Source organism: Suillus fuscotomentosus (assembly GCF_016647785.1).
Source record: "Suillus fuscotomentosus strain FC203 chromosome Unknown F5891scaffold_19, whole genome shotgun sequence".
In the NCBI taxonomy this organism is placed as follows: Eukaryota; Fungi; Basidiomycota; class Agaricomycetes; order Boletales; family Suillaceae; genus Suillus; species Suillus fuscotomentosus.
This window is the reverse complement of record NW_024539531.1, coordinates 1-17,816: the sequence shown is the minus strand read 5'-3', so window position 1 is coordinate 17,816 and position 17,816 is coordinate 1. Positions and strand designations below refer to the sequence as shown.

Genomic DNA, 17,816 nt, shown 5'->3' with positions numbered 1-17,816 from the left:
TGACAGCGTATGACTGCTGCGGCCTACTCCGCAACAGACTCTCATCCTATAAAACCGACTCCAAGATCACATGTACAGACGTTCTTCCAACGATGACTCAAACAAATGAGGGCCTAGTCATTGATGGCCAGCCTCGAGGTGAGCGACTTTGATCATATATCTGCTATATCCAAATACTGACACGCCAGATATAGCAAACCCTGCCTCCTCACCACAGCCTTCAGAATCAGAAGACTCGCATCAGTTTCCTTCTTCACCACCAGGAATATACGATAACCAACAATTTACCCCGCCTGTCTTTGAAGTAGCGCCTTCGCCACCCCAATCACCAGAAGCTGGCAAAATGATTACTCTTTCGCCCCAACCTCCTGCTGTTACTCAGGCCGAAGACACCCCGAGCCTTCCGCAGCGTCCTCTTGATGCTGACGTGGATCCACGCATCGCGAGCCTGCACGCAATGTTCCCAGATTTTGACGACTCTCTACTGTGTGTAGACAGTGTTCTGTCAAGTCAAATGTGCTGAATGATGTGCAGATCATCTGTACTCCAAAGTGTCAACGGTGACCAGGATATGGCAATTGACACACTGTTGGGGATGAGCGATCCTGATTACGTCTCCCAGCCGGTACCGCCGCCGGAGCAGCGTGAGCCTACTCAGACTGATCTAGACGAGCAACTCGCTCGACGTCTCATGCTCGAGGAAGAGCAAGCTGCACAGAATCAGTGGCACCCTCCGCAGCAGGGACAAGGGCCCCAACCCTATCAGTCGAGGTGGTCTGCTAGTCGGGACCGGGGGGGTGGAAATGAAACCGGAAGATATGACAGTATGGCGCAGGCGGTTGCTCCATCGCAACGGGACACTATGGCAGAATTTCAAGATGGTTTCAACAAGATAGCAGAGAGTACGTATTTCAATTCTCGTACCATAGTCAGTAACCGACTTCGGAAACCACCAGCTGGCAAGAAGACATTCTCTTCAATTGTTTCAAAAGTCAAGGCGAAGATACAGGAATACGATCAGGGCCAGGGAGCGTCCAGGTACGCATCCCTTTACTTTTGTCCCCAGAGGTTGTTTCATTACACGATACCACCACTTCCATTGACATTCGCTTCTTTGTTCACCTCCGTTTACGCGAAATATCTAATGGGTCTTCGTTACAGACAAGATACACAACCTACGTGGGGTCAGACATCTCAACCTTCATGGGGCGGTGTACAACCCACACAACACCAGCAATCCTACTATGACCCAAATCCACCGGGTGAAAGTGGAATTCGTGGAAGCGGGTGGCAATCTCCTCCCCGTCCCAGTGGGGGCAACTCAAATCCAAGGACGGACTCCGTTCCTACTCTCGCTCCAAGCGCAACATACGCTCCTCCAAACTTCGTCACTAAGACTTTACCGACCTCTACAAGCAATAGCCCGACCTATGCAGGGTCATCGACGTATTCCCCGCCCAACACAGGCATGGGCACGTCTCCTCCTCTCGAACTTGCTCGGCGGTCGGGTGACACCCCAAGACCGCCGTCCACGGGCGTTGGTACCCCGAGTGGCATAGATGCCAGTCAGTCGTGTTCTTCCCTCCCGCTGTTTTACGCCTCTAATTTCATCCCACGTTAGCTAAATTTGGACTTCTGCCCAAACGACCTGTATCACTCCTTCGGGAACAGCCCCAACCTACACACAGAGACGATAGCGACGATGAGTTGGAATACACGGAAAATCCGTTTGAGGAGAGGAGGTAATTAGGTGACTAATCTGGGGGCAACAAATCGGAATCATCTGTGACTGCGACCGCTGATAGACTATATGTTATGGTGTGTACTGCACCAGATAACAGCTGCAATGTTTCATACAAAGAGACATTTTTACAATAATCGGTACCTACTTTTCTGACTGTTAGTTCTAACTGGTTGATGGCTCGTCACAAAATGAACAGAACGCACTCAAGTTATGTGGGTCACCATGCTGGAGCGTAGATGATGATCCGTGAGCGGATTCCGGGACAGGATAGTAAGAGTGGGGTGTCAACGTTTCAACAACGGCAAGCCCGTCCGGGGTTTGAAGAACTCGGCGTGCTTACAGTAGGATGGGGAAAAGAGTACACTGCTCATACGCAGTCGACAGTACATTGACACAAAGCAGTACTTGTCTGTGAGCACAGTGGAAACTAGTTGGAAGCAATTACTGTTAATGATGATTGACGAGGACGCGCTATGACCGGTACTCTCAGCGATAATTCGGATATACAATCGTTGTGGTTTGATTACTGTCGTGAGTTACAGGTAGTACTGTCAAAACATGAACGAAAAATATCAGTATGGTCCGTTCTCCGAAATACACCCAACTACGATGCCTCTAGCGTCCTGAAGACTATCATATCATCAATATAAGTCATGTCTTCGTCCCGTGGTATAATCTTGTGATCCGATACGATACTCTTGTGCTCCCCACCATGCTGCTTTGCTAGGAGAAGTGCACGGAAAAGCCGTCCAGGGCGAACGATCAACATCAACTCTCGCGAATGAGAGTCCGTATCAAGAGATCCATCTTCTCCAGTATGCCTGCCAAGTGATTCGTCCAGCGCAGACTCTGGCAAGGATTCGACTGTGACCAGGCAGTCGAGATAATGACGATTCTATCTATCTGTTTCCCGGTTTACACCCCTGTAGCCGTCCCTGTCCCTGCTACTAACCATATATGGGGAGTCCCTGCTCGAAAAAGGAAATCCCTGCCCCTATTCCGGTTTACAGGGAGTCCCTGCTGAGTGCGAAAATGTATGACGTAAAAGAGTCCCTGCTGCGCTTGTTTTGCCCATATCTCCGTCAGATCACGACATAAAGACATTCCGCGACCACAGCCACGTTCGCACAAATTCGTGCTACGACTTACATCACGACGTCCTTATAAGGAAAGTTCCCACCCCTATCCATCCTGCCAGATCAGCGCAATCAAACAAGTAAATATACCCGACACCATAGCAATAAAATCGCAAAAATCAAGCAAAATAAAGACAAGTCAATACGAGATCCTGACCTTGGCCTGCGTGACCGAAATCAAGCAACAACGCAGCAATTAAATAAGAAAAATGATACAATAGCAAAAATCAAGCAAAAATCAAGCAAAATGAAGTCAAATACAAACAACATTCTGACCTCCACCAACGCATCGACCAAGACAAGCGCCACCCCAGCAATGACTAGAATCAAGCAAAGATACAACAAGATCCCGACCTAGTCATAGTACGATGAAGTCAAGATCCTGCCATCGCTATAAGCAAAAAAACGCGAAATAAAGCAAAGTCAAGGCAACATCAAACAAATCCGATGCATCATCTGCATACCTGATCCTTGAGCAAATGAAGCATCCGCATACAATAAGTATAATCCGCTCACCTTTCCGCACTTCAAATCAAGCGAATTCATATCCAAATATACCAACCGCATGATCATAATCAAATCAAGGAAATACAACCAAGACAAATTCAAGTCCCCCCCACCCCCCACCCATGTTAGCTTGCCGTTAGGTGTCTCGTTAGTTTAGGTTTCGGTGTCTCGTTAGTTTAGGCTTCGGTGTCTCGTTAGCTTCGCTTAGGATAAGGAACGTATTCTCTCGGTGTCTCGTCGTCTCGTCGTCTCAGTTAATGCTTAGGATCAGGAACATATTCTCTCGGTGTCTCAATTCTCGCTCACATACAGTAATATGACCAACATCCCCCCACCAGACTACAACTCAAAGTCAAGCAAAATCAACAAAATCCCCCCAATACCAATACACTCTCGCTCCACTCCCCAGCAACAAAATCATCAAAAATCTAGGGGTTCTAATCCGAGGAGTATGCCCCGCACTCCAAGGTCCTTTTTTAGATTCGCCTAAATCTCCTCCTCCAGCATTTTTTTCTCCATCGCAATGCTTATTTTGAAGAAGCTTGATGAAAAATTTGAGACAGTTGCCTGATGAAAGTCCTCAAAATATGAAAAACATGCTGCAGCACGCTGGAGCTAGGTACTAGTGGTACCTACTAGGAGGAAACTGTTGATCGTAAAGAATAATCCTGAGACTATTCTCATATATCCTATGTGATTTGCATATTCCTCGTGTGCATAGGAGGAAACTGGCCCCTCTCCACGGAGCACCAGAGTTGCTGAAAAAAAATTCCCAGGGTGGTGGAATCAACGGAGGAGGAGGCTAATAATAGATAGGGCACAACAGAGGCTCATCCCACTGATCCCACTGACATATACTCCTGACAAGTTGTGTATGCTAATGAAGAGATATTGGGAACCACAATTGTAAGTTCATACACCTAAAAAATAGCCAGTGGTATTTTCATCTGCTGCCCACGCTGGTGAGTCACAGTTTGAACATTGATCCTCTTGCGTCACTGTGTCAGACTGAGATCCTAATATCTTCTCAGCGTCAAGGTGATTTTGGTGTGGAGCGGGAGCGGCTGGGCTGGGCTCAGTAGTAGCGATGTTTTTTGTAAAAACTTCCATCGCCTCATGCTACCACAAATCATCTTCTGCGGATCATGGGTCTCTTGAGTCTTCATGGGTCTCTCCTCAGTGCCGCAGTCAATCCGAGTGCAGCCAGCATGTGTCCTCGATGAAATTCTTACTGTGGTCCCTCGCCCGGCAATGATCACGAATGTCGAGCTCTGGCGTTTGTGCCCTACCCACGACAGCAGCAGTTTTCGATGCGAGGCTCACTGACTTGAAAGCAGAGCTAGCTTAGTCTTACTATCGCATTTTGACGAACATCTCGAGGTTGTCCTGCAGTGGCGGTAGTGTGTGGGCCCGGGGTGAGCTGGTGTTGTTGGTGCCCAAGAATTGCTCTCTCGGGGCTCACATTTCAGTTTGGAGGTCACAGCAGTGGAAGTCAACCAGCGAGATCTTGTCGATAAAGTCCTTGCCCGTTATCCAGAAGAATTCACGGGTGCATTTGGAACTACTACTATGTGGTCTGAAGAACGAATGATTGGCATGCAGTGTTTCGAGAGCTGTTGTAGAATGCAGACGATGCTGGAGCTGAAAACTTCGTTATTGTATATGATCAGAAAAAGCCAGGGTGGAACCATGGCCATCGATTCTGTTGGACTGATCTGTCAGTATTTCTTGTGTCTTTACAAATCCACAAAGGTCTAATGTTCTTGGCAGCCTGCCCAAGGATGTCAACATAGCGATGAAATGGTCCGCCTTTCTCGCAACAAAGCAAAGGTTAGAGGTCTTCTTCTCGATCGGAACCGAACTGATACTGTTGTATAGATGCATCCATATGCACAATTTCCGCCGAGTGTTATTACGCGCATCCAAAGTATGTCTATCTCGTCCCGGGTTCTTTCTCGCCCAAACGAATCGCAATGCAAATTCTCAGCAGACCACAGATACACAGGTCAAATATGCCCCCCTCGCCGAACTCGCACCTCTGTCTAGCAACACCCTCATTGCATCGACTTATGATACACTTCTTGCTCCTCTCCTGACCCTTTTCACGGATACCTTGTCATCTGTGACATTCCTCATTAAGTGCTCGCTGCTCGCTGCACAGATACACGTTCCATGCACTCTCTGCGTTTTCTGCCCTAACCATGACTCAGAGTCGCTGGGAAACCGTGCTAGCAACATGTGGACGGGAGGGAAATAACCAGTGCCAATGGCCGCGAAACCCGGCATATCCAATTCGTGTTGTGGCTGCTCTACCTCCACTCTGATTAGCGTGCGAGTCTTGGTGCTATTCCAACTTACTATCGAAGGTGAGCGGGCCTGACTATGTGTTTGCGCGGTCTCACCATCCCCTTCAGATATTTGATCGCTGCACGACACCTGACTTATAAGAATGCTGCTGACAGTGTTTCGGATGGCTTAGTCTGTATAGCGGAGTTGTCCTGCCGCTCTGTCCTGATGATTTGCAGGAGAACTTTGTGGTATTTAAATTGCAGGTAAGTGAGTGGCCATTCGCCTGGCAGAATCAAGAACCTAGACTATCGCTGACGAGAAATACCATTCAGATCAATCAGTGCTTCAGCATCCAATCACCAATGCACTGTAAGCTAAGAAAGTGGAGCTGGGCAAATGTCCAGTTTCAACTCGTCTTTTTAAAGTGTGTCTCATGATCCTCATGTTTCATTCACAGCTTCATTGCTCTTAGGGTTAGCACCCAGGTCAGTGCAGATGCTCAGGACGACAAGGGCAGGGTAGACTATTATGCTGTTGCACATCGCATTTCGGAGGTCTCGAAGCAGCCTGGTATTCTTATCGGTAGCCAGCTCAAGGTCATCAACTGAAGGGCCTGCAGTCGATGGTCAGTCGTTACAACAAGGTATCCTTGCAGATGAGATGGTGAGCACGGGCTTTCGCATTCTCTATATCTTATCTCATTCGAGCATAGGGTCTCGGAAAAACAATATGTTCAAATCTCGCTGCTCACATTCCTCATCGAGGTCAAGAGACAACCCGGGCCTTATCTTATCATCGTGCCACTGTCAACGATGACGAGCTGGTTCGGCGAATTTGCAAAGTGGGCGCCGATGGTGAAGATGAAAGGGCAACCCCACACAACGTCGCGACCTCCAAGGCGAACTGCAGATGGGTCAGTTCCAAGTTCTGCTCACCACATATGAGTACATCATCAAGGACCGAATTTCTCAGCAAGCTCAAATGGGTGCACATGATCATCGGTGCGTGGGTTTGAGTATTTTGTTGTCCGCATGAACGTGCTGCAGAGTCAGCTGTATAGGCAGATGAAAAAGCACAAAATGAACATGAACACGAGGAATGCGAAGGGGTACGTTTCTTAGTGAGTGGGCGAGTCGTGGTGCTGATCTTCAGTGACTGGTGGATAAGACACTGTCTAGTATTTTGGATATCCAGTATTATATGGACCTGTGATGTGTAAACCCCCTTGCCGTGCTATTCTCAACTCGTTATGTCTCTTCTTCTTTCCTAATCCTATAGTATGGCTGAGAGTTGGTAGCTGCCGTTACAGCCTTGAATAGATGGGTGATTCAGAAACGCTGGAAAATACCCAGAGGAGCCCTAAGTGAACAACACACCATGTTGCCATTGTCAGGACATGGGCACAGCCAGAGAAGGGCGCGAGATCCTCGAGGTGCCTGAGGGCGACCTTAGCGACACAAGGAAGTGATTAGAAAACAAAAAGTAGTAGCAGCGACGATGATCAGAGTACTTCTGAATTGTATCATTTCGAAGTTCGTCAAGGGTCTTGATGAGCTGGCTGATATCCTTGGCAGAGGATAATTGAGTCACAAACATTGCTGTCCGACTCGGGAAATATTCAGGAGATTGAGAGGAATTGTCGCTTAAATGGCAGCTTAAACTATCGTCACAGGTGGGTGCGATGTTGCCCGTCGTTGTGGCTAATACATTGATTGTCATAATGGTAGACGTTGAGGCCTAAAGGGTGGGAAATTTGGTCATGGCAAGGGGGACCGTTTTACCCCTTGCCATGACGAAGCTGCCGGCGCGTCTTGGTCTCCTTATTCATGGACTCGAGTTATTGACCCGAACATGCCTCAAAACAAATCAGAGCGTCCTCACAAACGCGCAAAACTTAAGCAAACCTCGCGGAAGGCGTATGAATTCTCGAGTGCGATCGATGTCAGACGTGCCGCACTGCAGAATCAAGACCAGAATGTTCAAATAGAAGGTGCACGAGCTTACAATCATCACTGCGAACAATATTCACTCAGTCATGTAGCCCTGTCTGCGTTGCGCTCAACTCTGTCTGTCAAGTCACGAGAGACCGTTGCTCCTCAGGATAAGCGACTTTCGCTTGTAGTGCAATGGATGGAGAATTCGCCAGGTGCTCATGATATTTTTGAGATATGGGAGGGTACGAATCAAGTGCGATCATTCTCAATTCTTCCTCTCGGCATTTTGACGTTGCAATGCACTAGTCGTCCAGTCTATCACTCCTTGTGTCTACTATCCTCGGTCCTTACTTTGTTATCGTCTCATTTCCCATACCACTCACATGGCACTCCAATCATCAAAGCGCTCTTGTCGCCAAAATGGATGCGCAAAATTACTTCTTATTTCTCTGGTTCCAATGAGCTTCTTCTCGTCTCATTAAAACTGTTGAACACTGTTTCTCACTTCGGAGGTGGGAGGGAACGGAAGACACTTTATGAAGCTTTCCCATGGGACATCAAGGTGCGTTGGCTTTCGTACGATCGCAGATCTGAATTAAAAAAATATAGACGTTGGCAAAAGTAGTGCATATGAGGAGGAGAGGGAAAGGAGACGCAGAGGATGTGCTCGAAAGACCCGGTATGTGTCTACGACATCTGTAGACCTTGGCCTATCTGAATTTTGTCAGTCAGATATCCGCACTTATTACGTCTTTTTTATTCTCTCCTTCATCAACCCCGAAACTTCCTCACTTGTGAGATCGACTTTCCTTGAACAACAGAGAGACGTATTTCTGTCTATTTCCAAAGTTTCTCAAGATTCATATCTCGTCATTCGGAAAGTCCTTGAAGTATGCTGGGTTGGGGTGTGGTCTGATCCAAAAGTGAAACGGACTATGAAAATTGGATTTTTCGCTGAAATTACTATTGGACACCACACCTATAGTTCAACTGCCCTTTGATCTCCTTTGTCTCGCTCTGCAGCTCTGCAGCTACGCAGTCATCGTTCCTTACATGTCGCGAATCTAAACAAGTTCGTGCTCGCATATTGATGTCTCTACATCTAATGGACGTATCGCGTCTCCCACAGTTGAGTCTGGTGATGGTCCACACATTCTTCGTCGTCCTCGACACCGAGTTGTACTGTGTTACAACTTCCGATAACGCTCGGATCAAGGATACCTTCGCGTACCTCAAATCCGAATCGGCTGATGCACGTCGTATTTTGGGTAGAATCTCATTTGATCAATGCCACTACAACCAGCTCAAAAATCCCGTGCACCTTCCTGATGACCGAACCCCTGCCTGCATCATGCTAGAGTGCCTGGATGAGAGCAATTGGCAAAAGGTGCACCCTGTGTAGTCCTCATCAATAACATCCAGTATACTTCTCCTAGTGTCCCTGTCCTATTACAGTTACTGAGCGGTGCTATGACGGCTGCGGATCTTGCGCCCAATGGCTCCGTATACACTCTGCCACGGAATAAGGTTATCGAACTTACGTTCAATCCTGATAATTCCACTGGGGGTCCTGTGAGTCTATTTCAAAATGACATGTATGTCGTTGACTGACATGTCTTTGCAGCATCCATTCCATCTTCATGGGGTACGTCTTGGCATGTCATCTACATACACTCGATGGACTAATAATAATTTGGTTTGTAGCACAGTTTCGCTGTTATCAGGAGTGCTGGAAGTACTGCTTATAACTACATCGATCCTGTCATGCATGACACAGTGACCACTGGCAACACCGGTGATCGTGTAACGATCCGGTTCATCACCGACAACCCTGGGCCTTGGCTGTCACATTGGTAAGTGTCATATCTATGTCTTTTTAGCTGGCAATAACTTTTTGTCTTTGTGAAGCCATATCGATTGGCATCTATCCGCGTGAGTTGCTCCTTTCACTGAGCCTGGACTCAAATTAATCATTGGATTCGTAGCGGACTGGCTATAGTATTCGCAGAGGCTCCTGAAGATGTGGCGGCTTCGCAGCCCCTCAATAGTAAGCACCGAGCACTATGAACTAGACCGGGTCTGACGATCAACGTTAGATGCTTCGAGGCAGCTCTGTCCGATATACAATAGCATTCCTCAACAGAATTTCCCTCTCCCTCCCGTTGATTGATATTTTTAGTAAAGGGCAGCTTCGTCATGGCAAGGGGTAAAACGGTCCCCCTTGCCATGACCAAATTTCCGTAGAGTCGAGACTCCCAGCACGTGAGAAGGATGTCCTCACCGACTGGCTCTTCAAACTCTACTCTGTCTACGTCGACCTTCGCTTTGCATAATGGAAAATTAACTCTTTGGCTATTCTCGATGACGGTTCCATCCACTACCTCGACTTCTTAGACTCATTTTTATAGCATAGATCGTGTAGCTCGATGCATCCACTCAGGCTGGTGCTTCTATTAAGCTCACCGTCCCCAACCCCACCTGCCCTGTCTGAACCGCGGTCGCAGGCGGTTGTGCATCTGCTGTCTACAGTGACGCAATCGCAGCCGCAGGTTTTGCCCGCGAACACTCCAACTACGGTGATTTCTCCGGCCCCCCAAGCGAGGGTCAGACTTTCGAATATTCAAAGACAGTCCGTATGTCTCTTTTCACTTCGATCGAATGATGCTAATCCCCCCATAGTCGACCTCCTCACTCGCCCACCTCCCCACCCCAATGGCAAGGCCCTCACCACCGGGTGTGGCATCGCCCCCTTCGCGTACATTGCCACAACCTTCAAAAGCACCATCCGTGCACTCACCTCCCACAAAGCCCAGCTCATCACCCACAAAGCCAAAATCTATGTCCTCCACAGCGGTTCAGACACGCAGGCAGGGTCTCAAAGACATGCATCTACTTAGTTCGTTCCATCCAGACGGGAGTTGCTCTATGCTGGAATGCATCAGTCTAGGATACCACTGCGCCTACTGTGGACCCAGTGCTGTTGAAGGAAGGCAAGTTGGTGTCGGATCAAAATCCCACCATGCAAGTAACCCCCGGATCTGGGTTATAACAGTATATTGACCTGCTCTTATGTGAGATCAGGGTGCCAGATCGTAACGCCCCAGGTTATGCTACGCAGTAAGTCTTTACAGACTCTATTGGACAATTAATCTCATTTCGCAGATTTTTTACCAGCTGTCTCCAGACAAATCTCAAGCTCTACCCCACATGTGAGCGAGAGCAGCTTAATCCTCCTTTTGAGAAGGTGATGGTGGATTGGCAACGGGTTGTTAACGAAGAGCTTGCCTGGCATACTAAGTAGCGCAGTTTTTGGTTGGAAATTCATCTTTGATCGAAATTTCTCTTTTCATTACATCTTTGCATATGCGTCGGATTCTATCAATTTAACAATGACAATACTTTGATGAGGTTCATTGTCATGATATGTTACATACTAATACTAGACATAACGAGCTTTGCTAAGCATGCAGACTAGCAGTGCAATCTGCAGTAAGCGTCAACGTCATCTTGACCGATGGACTTTGCGACCCAGGGTGGGAGGCGGCACTTGAACCAAAGTAGAGTCCTAACATTTTCATGCAGACATAGATACCTGTATATAGGATACGTGGGATGGATCATGGATAGTATAAGTGGGTATCACTCCATGCATCAAACTCTGCCGGATCTACGACTTGAGGACTCCTCGATAAGCCTTTCCCAGAATTCCGATTGAATTGGCAACATCATTGCGCTTTGAAGGTTTAGACTTCCGGCTTGTCCTGCGGCATTCATGCTCGGCATTTAGGGGATCTGCCATGTTTGGGCTCGCTGCATGTACGGGCTCGATGACAGGTGTCATAGCAGAAGCCGTAGAAGGTACATTAGAAAGTAGGGCAGGATGCACCGCTGATGGTACAGTGAGAGACGATGGAGGCGCCCTAGGAGACCTGTTAGGGGCTGCATCAAGCACAGCTGAAACTATAACGGAAGACCCATCAGGTATAGACAAGGCCGCAGCAGCTACTGTGGGAGACCCTGTAGTGAGAGATGAGGTGGGGAGCGCAGTGGTGGCCAAAGTACTATGTCTCTCCTGTATGACCAATCCACCTTGGGAATCATTCAGCATTTTAACCAGAATGGCGTCAAATTCTGGGCTAGCCCAGAATGGATCGCTATACTCGGTCGTGCCAGATGGCGCAGATGGAAACTCGGCCTCAGTGGTTACATTCTGGGTGAAGTCAGGAAGAAAGTCTACGGCCGGCAGAGAAGCTGAAGTTGACAGCACAGAAGCTGAAGTTGACAGCACAGAAGCTGAAGTTGACAGCACAGAAGCTGAAGTTGACAGCACAGAAGGGGATGGTGGGATGCCACAGCCCAGATCTGGTTGAACAATTTCATCGCTCATAATCGCAGGCACTGCTGGTGACCTCACAGGTTAGGTTAGTGAGAAGGCGTTGTACGATCATCACTCACAGTATACATAGTGCAGAAAATCACGGAAAGGTCCCACAACGCCCATCTCAAAATTTGGATAATTGCCCAGTTTCATTAAACCAGCATGAAACCTTCATAAGATCAGCCCCCTGTGCCACATATACTGAATGTGCCAACTTACCGGTATACTTCCAACTCACCATGAGCTTCAGAGGGTGGACCCCCGGCAAGAAGCGTGAAGGACATCCCAGTTGTGTCTGCAAGGGCTTTTAGGAATATGTTGGACATAGCAGCAATTGAATCCAAGTTTCTATACAGGAGGTGAGTATCAGGCTACTATCAGTAACACATTGGTGGTGTCTGGTGACTTACTGCGATCGAGCTGTCTCAGGTTTGCTCTGGGGTGTCTCCTGCTCGTCCTGGACTTTGTGATGCCTTGAGTCCTGAATCGGTGTATGCTGTTTTAGATTCGATTCGATCTCGCGCTCAGTAGGCACAGGCAGCTTGAGCGTTTTGCTATGGACAGCGCTCTGTATGGGATTAGCTATAGTAAGCCTCACAGTTCTACAAAATTTAAACTTACCAAGGGAAAATTCTCTTCGCAACATTTCCCCAAACCTACTGGAGTGAGAAGGTCAGCATCGATGCCATAGATCTCCTTCACCGTGACTGTAGGTGCGACTTCCGGATCTAGCCACCCGGGGCACTTGTCCTTCTTGCAGTGCCTGAACACAGAATCGATGCTCGCATGCGAAGATAAACAATACCGGAATCTAAATGGACAAAGGTATTTCCCATTAAGAACGGGAACTGGCCAGTTGTGTACTGATTTCGGTTTGTCTAAGCATTTTTTATAATGGGCACGTTTGACATCCCGAGGATTATCATGATCAGCTAGCACTGTGGTCGCTTGACAGTGGTCGCATGTCCACTGTAGTGACATGACTGATTGTTGAAGACGAAGAAGAAAGAGGCTTTACGGGGAATTGCAGAACCTAGATTCTTCACTGAGTGGTTCAATAATATAATGTCAATTTAACGTGTTTGGCCAAAGCAAACAATGGGTTCACCTTCGCTTCGGTTCTCTTAGTATGTCGGCTTGCCGAAGTTCTGCTCAAGTTAGGTTGGATAGCACTGGCCCTCATTACATATCTTGAGATCAGTACACTGGACAAAACCCATGATTACAAGCCCCTACAGGACAAACAAAACAGCGACTACAGTGAGAGGGAAGGCAGACCTTATGACTAATTATTGTCAACAAGGATGGTATGACGTCTTCTCAATATGAACGGAAGTCCGAGACCGAAAAGTGTTAGCGAGCAGACGGCCAAAACGTATAAATGACATACTTACAGCAAGAATCGACAGCATGAAGACTAGCGCACGGGTGCTATTTATTTGCCTAGATGAAGTCCGACGAGTTCAATTCTCGAAGGGAGCGAAGTATTAGAATCACGAAGAGCACGAATAGTCTAAGGGAGTATAGTGAGTCCATGACTGCTTCCCCACCTCCACCGCCCAAGGTAGTCCCAACCGCTGCTCCTGGCCTCTGGGGTACACAAAATCGCCACCTTCCTCCCCGATAGGCTTGAGTTTGAACACGAGCTCGATAATGAAGTGGAGGATCTTGTGAAGGATCTGGAATTCAAAATTTGCCATGCATGGGGCGGTGATCAGATTATAGAGGAGAACGGAAGATTCACTCGCCTTCAAGCTGGCTTTGATGGAGATGTGCGATCAGCGTCTTGACAAGCGACGAGAAGCCAAAGCTAAATGTATATCTTGTCACCGGTAGGGGTACCAGTGATGCGCAATCCTACTATGATGCTCAGTTTCAAACCACATGAGTTGTGCAAATATTCGAGCCAAAGGTGGGAGGTGCTGATGATCAGCGCGGAAAGCTCATAGTATTGCCTCTTTATTATACTACGGAATATGGAGGAGCGATGGAACATGAACAGGGCATATTTGTATGATGTTATGAAATATCAGCCCTCTAAGGCTGCAAGCCTCGCACGAAGTTGCTCGATTTCGGCCCTCTGTTGCACCTCTGTTTGGCGAAGTCGTTCTATTTCGGCCTGCTGGTGGACAAGTACCATAAAAAAACAGACTGAATTTGCTGAGAAAACAACTCACCTGTGCTTGGCGAAACGGCTCATTTTTAACCTCAAACTCCATGTGCAATGTCTGTCGATTCTGCAACGACAAGTACCATCAAGAAATGGATACTATATTAGCTGAGAATAAACCACCTTTGCCTCTTCCGCTTCGTGATGGCACTTTACCCTCTCAAGCGTCTCCAACATCTTTTGCCACTCGAGCTCATAAGCGGCACATACAGCCTTGATATCCTCAGTTGGCGATCCTAATGCGAACCCGCGATAACGCGCACGTGCATGATGGTTTTCGCACTCTGAGTCTTGATCACTAGGGAACAGCACTTTCAAACTGCCCCACACTGCGCTCGAAAACCAATAGCATTGGTTTTCATACAAATGATATGCCGGGGCCTGGAGGTGTACCAGAGACAGGACGGTGGACACTTGAAGTGCTGAGGGCGCAGAAGTTAAAGGGAAGTCAAAGGTACAGAGCCTGTTGTATTGTGTATATCTGACTTGAAGTTCTGGCGCTGCATCGCGGGGGGAACCATAAATAGATACGGAGTCGTACGCGTTGGTGTCGGATGATGAGGGAGAGACTAATTCAGATGATTGTCTGAGGGAATGGGTTTGTCCTTGCATGGCACGGTCTGCAGACACTACAGCCTGAGCGGAGCAGCCATCGATCCAGTGTCTAAAATAAAACAAGAGGAACTCGTGTTTGGGGTGACCAGCACATTTGTAGTACTCCATGCGTGCCAGTACACACTTTGCATACAGATTACCCTTGGTTTTGGAGTCCCAAGACTCTGCCATCGAGGAACGCCAACTCAAAACAGACGCACTATTGATATCAGGCCCATCTGGACAGTGAAACTTTAAAACTGGGAGTCCAGGAGGAGGCTCTGACATGAATGCACGACGGAGGGAGGCTAGAAAACGGCTAATCCAGGACCGATTTCTTCGGTCTTGTTTTAAAGACATTATAGATTGTCAAGGGTTTGAACGCGTTGCTCCAAGGAGGCCGGCGTCGAGAAGATGTAAACAGCTGCAAGCAGGGCTTGTTGCTGACTGGGTCTATGTATATCACATATACATACGTGTAAAGCTGTCCGCCTCGAGGTTATATGATGCCATAATAAGTTTCAGGCCTTCCATAGGCCAATCTGCCGTACCCGCACGTGTCATCATTTTAAATCCCACATCTTGCTCGGCACAGTACACGCAAACAGATTTTCCGTAATCCACAAAGTTCTCAGCTTGACGAAATGGACGATGACGACGACGAGCACTCGGCTTCACAAGTGCACTCATCAAAAGGTGATCAAACAGATTGGACAGAGGACTCGGATGACAACTTGTATCGATCAATAATATCCAAGACTATGTAAGTTCAGTTTCCTTCGCTGATTGCTCCTAGTGGACAAAATCATCATTGCGCAGGATTCACTCCGAGCATTCATCAATACCGTTTGTCCCGGTTCATATGTGTCCATGACGGAAGTCAAGTTCAGCGCGCTGGATAGCTTAACCGTGAAGCCTATTGGCATTTATGGGAGCAAAGAAGAAATACTGCGGCACTTATTGTCTCTCGGCGTTGTCGAGAGGAGGCACAGGTAAGCTCATAACTTATTTTCAACGCACTCTCTGACCTCAACTATCTATCATCCTAATCTACAGTGCCCTGCGATGTCCCCGCGCCAAAAATCTTGCCGCCCGCATCTTTGGTTCTCAACTTATGGCCCAACCTTTGTTCTTGTTGGCTTTCCGAGAGGAGGAGGGTAAGTGAGCTTGTATCTTTTTTTCACCTTCGTTTCTCGTACTAATATGCTGAGATCTCACACTAGGTACTCTAATACACTCCCCGCACCACTCATCTCTCCGACCGCACATCTCACCCGTCTGCTATGGCCGGATCTTCATCCTGGGTCAGCTACAGGGAGGTGACTTAGGTGACCCCATATCTTTTTCCCTAGCATCCAGCTGCTGCAAACTGACCCTTTTTATACTTAGGGACTACCTACATGAAGAATTTCAGTCAATCGCTTCTTAGTGACCAACTAATACGTCAAAATAGCTAGCTTCTCTCGTGGCTTCCCACGGCCCTTGAATTCGGCTATATCCTACACTTCTTATGTCGAGCAGTTTCTGCGATACTGGCTATCATGTAAATTGTCCGAGTGCATATCATCTCGTCGAGTTCCAAAATATGTATCTGCACCAGATGTCTCTCTTTTCGCATCTCAAACGCGCTCGTAATGAAGAAGTTTCCATCTTTCAAGACTCGTTTCATCCAAATTATGATTTTCAAAGACGTCAGCCTTGCTCACAGCGCTTTGCTCCTTGCTCATCTCACCAAGTCCTGTCCCTTTCATTTGGTTTCACTTTATCTCATTGACTAATTATGCCATGTCCATTCTTGTTGGAATTGCAATTCTGCGCCGCATACCAAGTGTGCAATATGGTCATCGCACTCTACTAACATCGGAACGCTCTCTCTACAGCCAAAGCTGCGCGGGCCTTAACATGTCACTGCGGTGTTCAGGAATGGTGTGTTATCGATCACGGAATACATGGACCCAATCCTTTGTCACATCAATTTAGCACCACAACTTTCATGCAATCTTTCACGGTTCAGGTCCAAGGTCTCGCGATCCCTCACCTTACGACTCGCCATAGGGCGTCTGCAAATTACGTCTATACAGTACATCTTGAATTTTCTGACAACGACATATCGATCTCGCAGATGATCTGTGAGTCATTCGAGCCAGCCATCCTTCAAGGATATGTCTGTGGGGTGGGACATGCAACAATTGCGTCCCCTCCTCCTAAAGACCGAAGCCTGTCGTGTTCCGAAATTCCCTTCTGGGCGCATACCCTCGGGCATTCGTGTGCCCATCCACCTCCACGAAACCTAATTCTGGAAATCAGCTAGTTATTCGACTACTATCATCCGCAGAATCTGCATTGTGAATTGTATTGTGGCCATGTAATGCAATCCACGCAACAGACCCGATCCTACAACTTATCTTTGGTTTATAGATTGCTCGATGTATCACTCAAGTTGTTGCTTGAAATCAGTTTATCCTTTCGGCCTGTTAAGACCATGCACAAAGGGTAGGACTGATTCTGAGGGGCTTGGCTTCAGCTCGTGCGCTGCGCCCCTTACCCGAGTATGTGCCCTTAATTTCAGATTGGTGTCCGAGGAAAGTCTGAAGACGTCCGAAGGACGTCCGAAGGCGCGGGAAACTTCGGAAGGACTTTCCGGACGGGTACGAGTAACTTCCGGATGAGTGCGGGAAAGTTCCGGAGGAACTTCCGGAAATTACAATGAGGTTTCGTCCTAATACAGATACGTGTAATGGCTACTCAGGACTTGTCCTGAGTAGAAGCAAACAGAGGAAAGGCTGCAAGGACAAAGTCCGAAGCAGAATAGGTCCGGAGGACCGCGGGAAAGATCCGGATAGACTTCCGGAAACTTCGGAGGATCGGATGAATGGATAAGTGGATGAACGGAGGAGCGGAGGAGCGGAGGAGCGGAGGAGCAGAGGAGCGGAGGAGCGGAGGAGCGGAGGAGCGGAGGAGCGGAGGAGCGGAGGATCGGAGGATCGGAACTCCGGCCTAGGGAATTCCTCCCTAGGCCTGAGATGGATATTGTCTAAGTTGGAAGACTAGAACTGGTATGAGG

The 17,816-nt window shown here is 47.9% G+C and overlaps 6 protein-coding genes across 6 annotated transcripts; 4 read left to right on the top strand and 2 right to left on the bottom strand.

Moving 5' to 3' along the window:
- Nucleotides 1-343: 343 nt before the first annotated feature.
- Nucleotides 344-1,746, top strand: F5891DRAFT_949717 (uncharacterized protein; the record flags this gene model as incomplete). Its single annotated transcript, XM_041374900.1, has 5 exons — nucleotides 344-486; nucleotides 535-902; nucleotides 957-1,068; nucleotides 1,162-1,565; nucleotides 1,622-1,746. The coding sequence occupies 5 exons, from the start codon at nucleotides 344-346 to the stop codon at nucleotides 1,744-1,746; spliced, it is 1,152 nt and encodes a 383-aa protein (XP_041227420.1).
- Nucleotides 1,747-4,956: 3,210 nt separating this feature from the next.
- On the top strand, nucleotides 4,957-7,144 carry F5891DRAFT_978985 (uncharacterized protein; the record flags this gene model as incomplete). The annotated part of the gene is made up of 11 exons (XM_041376830.1): nucleotides 4,957-5,108; nucleotides 5,140-5,217; nucleotides 5,266-5,314; nucleotides 5,716-5,753; nucleotides 5,867-5,943; nucleotides 6,009-6,045; nucleotides 6,134-6,272; nucleotides 6,307-6,339; nucleotides 6,389-6,677; nucleotides 6,741-6,784; nucleotides 7,070-7,144. The coding sequence occupies 11 exons, from the start codon at nucleotides 4,957-4,959 to the stop codon at nucleotides 7,142-7,144; spliced, it is 1,011 nt and encodes a 336-aa protein (XP_041227419.1).
- A 1,858-nt stretch (nucleotides 7,145-9,002) lies between these two features.
- Nucleotides 9,003-9,677, top strand: F5891DRAFT_949974 (Cupredoxin; the record flags this gene model as incomplete). Its single annotated transcript, XM_041374916.1, has 5 exons — nucleotides 9,003-9,182; nucleotides 9,235-9,255; nucleotides 9,315-9,463; nucleotides 9,519-9,542; nucleotides 9,596-9,677. Coding segments are annotated over 5 exons (456 nt in total), but the record flags the coding sequence as incomplete, so codon positions are not given.
- A 1,600-nt stretch (nucleotides 9,678-11,277) lies between these two features.
- On the bottom strand, nucleotides 11,278-12,969 carry F5891DRAFT_978983 (uncharacterized protein; the record flags this gene model as incomplete). The annotated part of the gene is made up of 6 exons (XM_041376829.1): nucleotides 11,278-11,861; nucleotides 12,066-12,157; nucleotides 12,208-12,336; nucleotides 12,399-12,556; nucleotides 12,610-12,751; nucleotides 12,794-12,969. The coding sequence occupies 6 exons, from the start codon at nucleotides 12,967-12,969 to the stop codon at nucleotides 11,278-11,280; spliced, it is 1,281 nt and encodes a 426-aa protein (XP_041227417.1).
- A 973-nt stretch (nucleotides 12,970-13,942) lies between these two features.
- F5891DRAFT_1025695 (uncharacterized protein) lies at nucleotides 13,943-15,198 on the bottom strand. Its single transcript, XM_041361381.1, has 3 exons — nucleotides 14,282-15,198; nucleotides 14,166-14,225; nucleotides 13,943-14,110 (listed from the first exon to the last, which is right to left on the bottom strand). The coding sequence occupies exons 1-3, from the start codon at nucleotides 15,110-15,112 to the stop codon at nucleotides 14,018-14,020; spliced, it is 984 nt and encodes a 327-aa protein (XP_041227416.1). The 5' UTR covers nucleotides 15,113-15,198; the 3' UTR covers nucleotides 13,943-14,017.
- A 22-nt stretch (nucleotides 15,199-15,220) lies between these two features.
- On the top strand, nucleotides 15,221-16,409 carry F5891DRAFT_1025693 (uncharacterized protein). The gene is made up of 4 exons (XM_041361380.1): nucleotides 15,221-15,515; nucleotides 15,572-15,744; nucleotides 15,809-16,080; nucleotides 16,142-16,409. Exons 2-3 carry the CDS (start codon nucleotides 15,623-15,625, stop codon nucleotides 15,915-15,917), a joined length of 231 nt encoding a protein of 76 aa, XP_041227415.1. The 5' UTR covers nucleotides 15,221-15,515; nucleotides 15,572-15,622; the 3' UTR covers nucleotides 15,918-16,080; nucleotides 16,142-16,409.
- Nucleotides 16,410-17,816: the final 1,407 nt, after the last annotated feature.